The 9,917-nt window shown below is 37.1% G+C and overlaps 1 protein-coding gene across 1 annotated transcript; it reads right to left on the reverse strand.

Moving 5' to 3' along the window:
• Window positions 1–1,619: 1,619 nt before the first annotated feature.
• Window positions 1,620–9,828, reverse strand: ephx4 (epoxide hydrolase 4). The gene is made up of 7 exons (XM_034028416.2): window positions 9,372–9,828; window positions 8,159–8,244; window positions 6,625–6,782; window positions 6,124–6,252; window positions 5,372–5,475; window positions 4,682–4,830; window positions 1,620–2,349 (listed from the first exon to the last, which is right to left on the reverse strand). Exons 1-7 carry the CDS (start codon window positions 9,612–9,614, stop codon window positions 2,109–2,111), a joined length of 1,110 nt encoding a protein of 369 aa, XP_033884307.2. The 5' UTR covers window positions 9,615–9,828; the 3' UTR covers window positions 1,620–2,108.
• Window positions 9,829–9,917: the final 89 nt, after the last annotated feature.

Genomic DNA, 9,917 nt, shown 5'->3' on the forward strand with positions numbered 1-9,917 from the left:
GGATCGCGTTCTTTAGCCATCTAGCACCCACACTATGGAACTCCCTACATAGGGACATTAAAAGCATCCACTCTTCCCCTTTTTAAAACACGAATATAAAACATTTTTGTTTGATCAGGATTTTAGTTAAAATTCTTACTGGATTCTTCAACTCGCAACCCGATGCATTCTGGTAAGCGTAGTCCTGCTTCTCTTAAAGGTAAGAATGGTACCTGAGACAGGTAAAACGTACTAGAATGCATTGGGTTGTGAGTTGAAAAGCCTGAACTGTCCCAAATTGTCCCGCTGAACACAGAGCCATATGGTCTCCTTAGATGAAGGCTACCTGGATTTTTCCAGCTTGAGGGAGCATGGTATATAAGCATGCACCGTTTCATCATGCACAGGCCTTGACAGATATGAAGAGATATGTCCACCTTGCAGCTATACTACCATAAGGATGCTGCAGATTCATCTATTCAGCTCTTCTGTTGTGCTCTAGGACTGTAGCTCCACTGCGTGAACTCTGTATCACCTCCTATCTGCATCGGGAATCATCCATTTACAGTGCATCCACTGTGCCCACCTGTAGTGTCTGTTTCCAAGCTTGGTCTCTCACTGGAGGCTTTCAAATTGGTGGCATTTTATTTCTGCTGTTGTTTGGTTATGAGCAGACAGAACTTACCTGCTTCTCTCAAATTCCTCTTTATAAAAGTATGAGTATGTTCTATAGCCTCCATCTAAGAAACTTGACCTGTAATGTCCTCCTATACCCTGCTTATAGGCATTCTGGGAGTTACATAATCAGTACTCAGGAGACACAGCAATTATGATGTTGAAGGACCCTGTCATCCCAAAATCAAACAGTAATGATGTAAATAATAAAAGTCATGACCCTCTAGCCCTGATGCGATCCTTCACCTGGTTGTATCCCTGGCAGCTAACATGAAGGTTATGAACCAGGTTTGTTGAAGTTATCGGAATACAGTAATTTATTGTTGCTATTTACAGAGAAGGGTAACAAGACTGGTCCATAGACTAAAAGGTACAAGCTGCTATGTCAGGTAAAAATGCTACTGACATCTCGCCTGGAAGGACAAGGGTTGTTCTGTAATACAAGGGGACAGTCTGTAGATGTTATATAATGCCAGAAATCATATCCACAATCCAATCTCATTTAGTGCTAGTGCTGACACAAGTCATTCTGTAACGCATCCAATTGAGGCTTCAATTGTGTGACCTCTTCAATACCTTTTCAGTCATGAGATGATAAATCCCAGCACTTTAATATATTCCCTAGATGTCACGCAAAATGTTATATTTAAATGAAAAAAATATTGTAACACTGTCAACAAAATGATATGCTGATCCAGAATTTATACATGGTGAGCGTTATCATTATTTCACAGGTCAAGACCAAAAACACATTTTATTCTGTCATGCTTCATTTTCTTCTTAAATTGTGACAGGAATCTCTGCAGAGAAACAACTGTGCTTCTGTGATCGTACGTCAACATTAGCCTTTGTCCCAAAAGCATTAAATGAAAAATGTTTAATTAACCTGATATGAATTAATTTTGGGAGTCCAAACCTAATTCTTTCTAGAACAGAGGGATATAAAAAAAAACATGGTAGCTGAATTGTTTTTGCTGTTTATTTGCTTTAAAAAAATGAATGGCTTTGATCTGGATCGATGAATTAATATATGCATGTGTAAGACAAGAGATACAAAATTCTTACAATACTTAACCATTACTTTATACTCAAAGATAAAGATAACAACATTCTTATATATCTGAGCAGTTGTCAAAAATACAAATGTGAAGAACATTATCATTTTAAGAGAACACACCTTCAATTTTACAAAGGATGGTTTTAATTATACAAAATGTGCGTTTTTGTGATGGTTATCAAGCATTTAAACAGCTCTGTAACTGTATTCTTCACATTAATACGTTAATCAAAGGCACCACACAATACAAATCACAAGGTGACCGTATGCCCCAATATTAAGGCTAATGTTATGTGCAAAAACTTTTTTTTTTTTTGTATATAAATAAAACAATGATGATTGCATTTAAAAGTTTTCACAGGCAATTCCAAGTATTCAGCAGCAGCACATGCAGTAATCAGTTTCTGTAGTTTTTCCTTGACTCTCCTTCTTTCAGAAACGTCCATATTAATGTGTTCACAATGTCTGGCTGATCTTGTTGAAGCCAGTGGCTAGCTCCAGAAATAATATTCAGTCTGAAGTGATTTTTTATGTATAATCTTGATATTTCCGCCATCTCCTGTTCCAAAAACGCATCCCTTTCTCCCCAAAGAAGTAAAACTGGTGATTTCACCTCTTCTTGTTTCAAAGGCAGAAAGCTAAAAAAAACAAACCAATAAATCAAAATGTAATTTTCTCTTACACTTTTTTTTATCACTCCACTAGTCCTGGGTTTCAGAATTACACTCAACTAAGAAGTATTATTTATTTGAGTGGTATTATATTAGAGTAATCAGGCCCATGTTAAATACATCAGACACCACCCTGTACTATCCCTTCTGCAAGCCAGTTCGAGTCACAGACAACAGTGCTGACAGACTTTAATAGATAACTGATGGTAGGGGTTCAGTTGGCAGGTGCTTCTGTTACCGCACAAATTAAAGTTGCTTTGCGAGGACTCTGAGGACCTTTGTGGAGGAAAGTATTCCCACACACAACTTTCCTGAAGGACTGAGGAATCGACAAGTATCTGTCCGGATGAATTGAAGCACTTTGCAGACTTGTCACATCAATCCATCCTTGCTGCCCCTACACCTCATTGACAGTATTGTGGAAGGTGTGTTTTTTTTGTCCACCCCTTGTACAGTCCATGCACATGAAAAACCTTATTTTTCGCACAGATAAACAGATAATTTCAGATAAACCACACCCCATACACGTGGTTTGTTTAAGTATAAAAATAGTCATTATTTATGTCCAGTATCTCAGACAATTCTGAATAGAGATTAGTATTTGATAAAAATAATAATAATAATAATAATAATAATAATAATAATAATAATAATACGGAACTTCCTTTCCCACACTAAAGCTAAATTCTTTATTTCTGATAACAAACTCCTTTGGTTTATTATAAAACAGTGTGCCACTTATAAGCGTGTCTGCTTTTAAATCACGCACAGCAAACAACACTTGTTTTCACTACTGCAGCAATAAATGTCCACCCGCTGCTACAGCCAGCCCTACCTGGCAGCCGGCACAGAGAAGCCTATTGTCTTGTCAGTGACTAAATGCATTAATATCACGAACTGGTTACAAAGATCCCTTTATTTATATGAGTTTGAAACAAGAAAGAAACAGCTCTGTGCCTTTGTGTGGTGTACAGGGTCTTCCTGCACAGTTGCAGCACCAAATTCTTGGAAACATTTTTTCAGCTTCCTTCAGGAAGAAGTAAATAAAATGCCCTGCTTCTAAAATATTGTTGATTCTGGTGGGGGTTTGCTTGGCCTAATTGTTGCTACATTGATTTTTGCACGTTAACTAAGGTTTAAACTGTAAAAAGTCAGAACGTTTGCCTACCAAGTTTCTTTCATTTTTACAAATTAACACATAGTAAAGCATAGGAAAGCATGGAAAAAAAACAGTTCAAGAGCACAAGTACTGTAAAAGTAAAATAATAGTACAAAATGTTGCAAAATCAGGTGAATTAAATACAAATCCTTTACAGACCACAAAACAGAAGGGTACAACGGTATTTTGGTAATGTTTGTAGAAGGTTAAGGGTAATCAAACTAGCTTTTTTTTCTAGTCCTTCATTTATTTGTTTATGGAAAAATGCGAAGTACATCATAAATTACCATTGTTCAAACCACCACTAGAGGGCACTGATGTTGTTCATTAACAGTGCAGTAAAATGATTCCCTTTTCAATGAAGAGTTGTATACTTTTAGAGGATAGGGGGTGATTAGGGGGTTCTGCACATAAACAAGCCTGCAGCAATGCTGAAACGACTTTGGTGTTAATTACAGCATTAATTATGTAAAAGAACAGCTTCACAATTTGTATGGAATAGAGCACATATTTTTACTTATGATTTGTAAATCTGGACAAGTAACTCAAATTCTTAAAAAAAAACAACAACATCCTACTACAAAAACTAATCTTAAGCGTATATTATTTTTGTTACAAGGCATGTTAGTGTTAGTCAGCTCAGCTGTGCCCTGCTTGCAAGGCTGAGATAAGAGTTAAGAACTGTATAAGCGGCTGAAGGTCGTCTCATTTTTCAGCAGCTGTGTTTGCTGAATACTTATTTTTGTCCTCATTTAGCCTTCTTAAACCTGACATGCACGTGAAGCAAGGCAGGCGGGTAGCAGAATAATACATTCTGTTACGTAGACATGCGATCTGTTGATGTCATTTCTTCCCAGCCTGGTGTGAAGTGTTAAGAACTTCATTGCCCCTGTCCATGGTCTAGCACTGTGATATCCAAATGGAAACACCAAGGCTAATACAGTATACATCTCTCCACAAAAACATCGTACTGACGACTCGGGGCACAGACTCCACTCTATCTAATCAAGAATGCTTGGCTGGGATTGCGCTGCGACCGTAACAATGTACGTGCAAGCAGCTGCTGTTGCTATGTGACATATTCAATACAGTTTAAGATTTGTTTCAATCTTCCTAAAAAAGCGTTTAATTGGCAATTACCTGAAAGCGTTTCTGTAGTAGTTGAGTGGCCCAGTGAGAGCGCCTGGCTGGGAGAACACATACATGTAGGCTTCCATATCTTCAGACGTCAGCCGGCAGCCTTTCCTCCCAATCCCTGTGGTCTGACTAGTAAACAAATATTTTACAGCCTGAAGCAAAACACAGAAGAAGAAAGTTAAAATCTATAAATGGAAAAGGAGGATATAGTATTAACCCTCAAGGGTATAATGCGTACAGGTAAATGTGACAGTGGTGAGAACAATACGATTATTATGTGTAGTTGAATATTTAATGGTAATGTTTTGTTTGTGCTAGAGGAAGAGATGAATGGTCCAGCGCAGTTTGCAGTCAGTTATTTAAAGTAATTGATCTTTTTCTCAGTTCAGTCTATTTTAATTGCACATGTACCTTCATGGTTTGGGATCTGTATTATGTATTTTACAACATATCATTAAAAGACTCATTTTACCCTATCACCCTCTACAGATTCTGTCACTTCAATTATTAACCACTATTCTTTGATCCTCTAAATATTGTTACTTATGTAAAAAAAAAAAAGAAAAATACAGCTCAACTCATAACACTGATGAAGGCATAAAGTGTATTTCAAGTACAGGGGGTGGTATATGCTGTGAAAACAGTATGTTAACATTACATTATGTTACGTCCTTATTGATAAGCGCGGCTTACCTTAAAATCATTGATGGTAAACATGAATTCAGGAAACCGTGGCAGCTGGAAAAAGAAGAAGTAACTTGACTTCATCAGCTGGGAGGGATGGTGCAGAGTGTAATCTGGAAGCACAGAAAAGCTTTAGCTGGATTCCAGGACTTGTCTGATTAAACATCTTTACAGAAACAGCCTATTACCTCATCTTTAGAGCACCGTCACATAACGAACTGAGACTGTCTTAAGAAATTAAAGCCTTACAGTCAAATAAAACCACTGGAAAGGCAATTAAGTGATGTGTCCCCTGTTAATTAACCAGTAAGAAAATCTATAACACTTACATATTCTTCAAAGCTTGTGTATAAATACTGATGCTGACAAAGGAGGCCCTACTTGTAGTGCAGTTCTATTTAATTTACATACTGTACATCGTGCAGAATTAAACTGATCTTGCATGACACAATTTCATCACACAATAAACGTGTGCTTATGTCTTCTGGTTATCATTTTCAGCTCTCAATGCCTTATCTATAAATGTAATTGGCTGGATCGATGCTAAATTTAAGAGAACATAGCATATATCGAATGTTTGATGCTATAGTGGGCTGGAAGGTACAGAGGTTTAAAGCACTACATTTTCATTCTACACTTTTACATAACTGGGCCATTTCCAGGCAAGAGAGAGCAGTGTAAAGGTGGCCATGGAACCTGATGCTATTTAAGCCACTGCACAGCAAAAAAAGCTAAGCAGTCCTTTAAAAATCTGAACTTACCAGTGAAAACAGTAGGATGAGGACAATTTAAAACAATCAATTTATTCACCATCTCTGGATAATGGATAGCAAATAACCAGGCAATCATTCCACCCCAGTCATGGCCAACCAGGAAACACCTGTTATAACCTGCAGCAAAACAAAGAGCTCTTCATTTGTAACTTTAAACACTTCAACACATATATAGCAATTCAGTTTCTGGGACCCATTCTAGAACAAACTTAACAACTAAGATTTCAGTCCTTGCTTTTTAAATGAGATCGCTTTTGAAAGAACAGTGGGAGAATAATGACTCCTATTCACCACAGAAAAGCAACTGCATGGGAGAGAGAGAGAGAGAGAGACTGGGGGATTAAGAAAAACATGAGAAAAATCTGACTCTCTCTCTTTACCTCTGCAGCCAGCACAACTAATGCTAAAAAAGAAAATACAAGAGGTTCAAGAGGTGAAGTGGTTTGCTCTGCTAGCCTTTCAGCTCAGGAGGCTAATTGCTGAACTCACCCAGGTACTCCACAATATCCTTGACATCAGTCACTAGGTAGTCCAGCCTGTAGTGCTCTCTCCCAGCCGGTACGTCTGACTCCCCGTACCCCCGCATATCCACAGCTACAACTCGGAACTCACTCTTGAACTCTCGCAGCTGGTGTCGCCATGAAAACCTGAAACAGCAACAAGCTCTATTACAAACCCTAAACTTTCTTTAGTTTCATTTTTGGGGCATGTTCTCAGATTCTGCTGGACTTCTCTCAAGCAGAGACTGTAAAGTACACCAAATTGAGTCACTCATTAACCAACTAATTAAGCTTCAGTCTGAAAATGTGCTAGGGCTCAGTAAATTATACAAGCCTTTTGCTTTATTTTTCCAATGCAGGTTACTTCATTATTTGAATCAAAGAGTCCAAGGGTCCAATAAACTAGCTATGAAGGCCTACAAATTGAAACCCTTAATGAGATTGTGATTTTGATTTTCAATTAACTATGAACAATACCATTATTTTAAACAATGACTATTCACCTAAGTTTTAAATTTGTGGCTACAGAAATACCGATAAATGAATAAATCTGTAATACTGAAAATCTCGCTTGGGCTTTGAAACAGAACCTATTCTGTGTTCAGTGCGATAAATGGTCAGCCATGAACAACAGATTCCTCCCCCCTAAATAATTAACGTCTGTCTGCTTTAATAAAAGGCTGTATGTCAGTGTGAGTTATAGACTATCTGACTGCTGTTGACAATCTATCTCGGAAAACCCATTCCAGACAAATAAGTTCTGCATTCCACAGACACAAAAAAATGATGAAAAATGGGGGAGTCTTGAATTACAGCGACTCCTACACAACAGGAGAAAACCAATGTCCGTCCATAAAACCCTCGTCCTGTTCTGCTGCTGTCTGCAAGCCTCAGCACATTTGTGTTTTATGTTCCATTCTCTCAAAGCATCCAGTACAGCATGCTGGTAATTAAAGTGCTCTTTCCATTCAGAATTAGTTTGAGACGCAGCCCAGGTTCAGCTGGTATTAGATTGTAAAAATAAAGATTTATTAACTAGGATATATGTTAATACGTCCATTTATTTGGGGAAGTACTTTAACTGGGAGGTAATTTATTTGTCCATTACCAAACTGTTCCAGGAAAAAATCTCCAGCTTTTCATCTGAACTTTAAATTGTAAATGGAACTTATTTAAAAAGAGTAGTATTTGATGGTATATATGTGTGTGTGTATATATATATATATATATATATATATATATATATATATATATATAAATATAAACAGGCATCTGAAATTTCTTTGATGGTTTGTGTCAGATGATTTTAATCACATGGAAAGCTTGCTTAATACAGAGCCCTGTACAATATTTCATTATATATATATATATATATATATATATATATATATATATATATATATATATATATATATATATATATTGCATACACAAGAGCCTCATTATACATAGATAGATAGATAGATAGATAGATAGATAGATAGATGAGGCTCTTGGGTATGCAATGATATTTGCAGTTTTACCAGAACTCTGGGAATCCATGGAGAAACAGCATCAGAGGTTTGCCCCTTTCACCAGCAGCTACGTAATGGAATCTCAACCCGGATTCCTAAAAGAAGGGTGCATGCAATTCATTACTACAATTGCACTATTTACACAGTTTGCATGCACTTTCTTACTCATGATGACAATGGACTTCCTACTATTGCTGTAAAATAAAATGCAATCCCATATGGAAGAGAGATGCAGGGGCTTGACTAACAATGGGATCCACCTGTAATACCCGAGGCTGCACAACATTAACATTCTCAAAGTGATGATTATATGTGCATCACTGGGGAACAAAGGTGAAAAGAAGGAACAATTAATACATCTTGCAGACCTGTTAAAACCTCAGCATATTAATAAATATGGACAGCCCGTGCATTGGAATATTGTAGAGGAATATCAATATTGTTGTATATTATGCATGTACAATATGAGCTCCAGCGTAAAGGATCAATAAGCTTACTGTGCACCCCCGAATGAATTAATTACCTAATAAAAAACTGAAAGCAATGTTTCTGTGTGGAAACTTAAAAAATGGTAAACACTACGGTCTGTGATTACCAATAATAACATATGCACCTCATGGTATTCAGAACTGATATTCCAGCAACGTTAAGCAGGGGTGACGAAAGGTGACGTGTTTGGCAGGTGAATTCCAATTAACATTGTCAACCACGTTTTTATCTTATCAAACCTAGAAGCTCAAGAAGAAGAATAGTAATATCAAATATAGCATTGAGACAATTCAAACGAAGTACATTTCAACAACTGATGTGTTGCCGTAGGCGTAGGAGATTATGTTGCCAATGAAAATATTAGGTAGCCTACCGCTAAACTGGAGCTGTTTTTCAGCACGTATTGGAACGAGCACAGTGCACTTGTTAGGTTTACTGTAAATTGCTTATCCTTATATGCCAAAAACGACATTAATTTATATATAATATATATATATATATATATATATATATATATATATATATATATATATATATATTAGTATCTACATACGTGTTCATTATAAAAAATAATAATAATAAGAAAAACATGATAATGCACTTGGGCTTAATGATTTCAAGTTACAAATTCAGTCAGCATTAGGCCCCTTTTATTTGGTGTTTATTTGTTAATTACAATTCTTTACAGGAGTACCGCATGCATATTTTAGCAACATTTCTTTAAGCACCTTACCTTAATTCTAACATAACAGTGCGTTCCCAAGGACGTGTCATTCAAGCAGGCAGGAGCATTTTCTCGGATAACCCACTGGAATGTTTTTAACGGCCTTATTATTATGCTCCACAAAAGTTTTAGCAGAACGATGCAAGTGTAGAAAGCGCAATAACCGTAAACCAGTGCCCAGAAACCAAGGACTCTGATCTTTAGCGTCACTCTGACTGTAAACAACAGTAAATTGCGAAGCAGCCTCGCCATCTTTACATTACAGCAGTAACAAGCATGGATTACACCGTTTACTTATATGTTGTACCTCAAAATGCTTTTAATGTTTGAGCGAATACACAACAGCCGTGTAATTTGAATGGCACTGTCGTCTCACAACGAGCGCATTCAACTAACTGCGCTGGGGAGGATCCCTGAATGTGAAGTCAATAAAATCACCAAAGGTCTAAGCGTCAAGATTCACGCTTGCGTGTGACAGGCGTGCTGCTCGTAGTGTTGTAGTAGGTAGTTCTCACCGCTGTATGCACACGATTTCCAGAATATATTGGCTCTGCT

This window comes from Acipenser ruthenus, chromosome 12 (genome assembly GCF_902713425.1).
Source record: "Acipenser ruthenus chromosome 12, fAciRut3.2 maternal haplotype, whole genome shotgun sequence".
NCBI classification, from domain to species: domain Eukaryota; kingdom Metazoa; phylum Chordata; class Actinopteri; order Acipenseriformes; family Acipenseridae; genus Acipenser; species Acipenser ruthenus.

What these genes read in the sequence shown, in the direction of transcription:
- ephx4 (XM_034028416.2), bottom strand. Translation starts at nt 9,614, where the DNA reads ATGGCGAGGCTGCTTCGCAATTTACTGTTGTTTACAGTCAGAGTGACG. An exon ending in CATGGATTCCCAGAGTTCTG is followed by an intron (nt 6,783 to 8,158) that starts GTAAAACTGCAA and finishes TTGCTGTTTCAG; the next exon opens with GTTTTCATGGCGACACCAGC. An exon ending in TCATCCTACTGTTTTCACTG is followed by an intron (nt 5,476 to 6,123) that starts GTAAGTTCAGAT and finishes CTGTGCTTCCAG; the next exon opens with ATTACACTCTGCACCATCCC.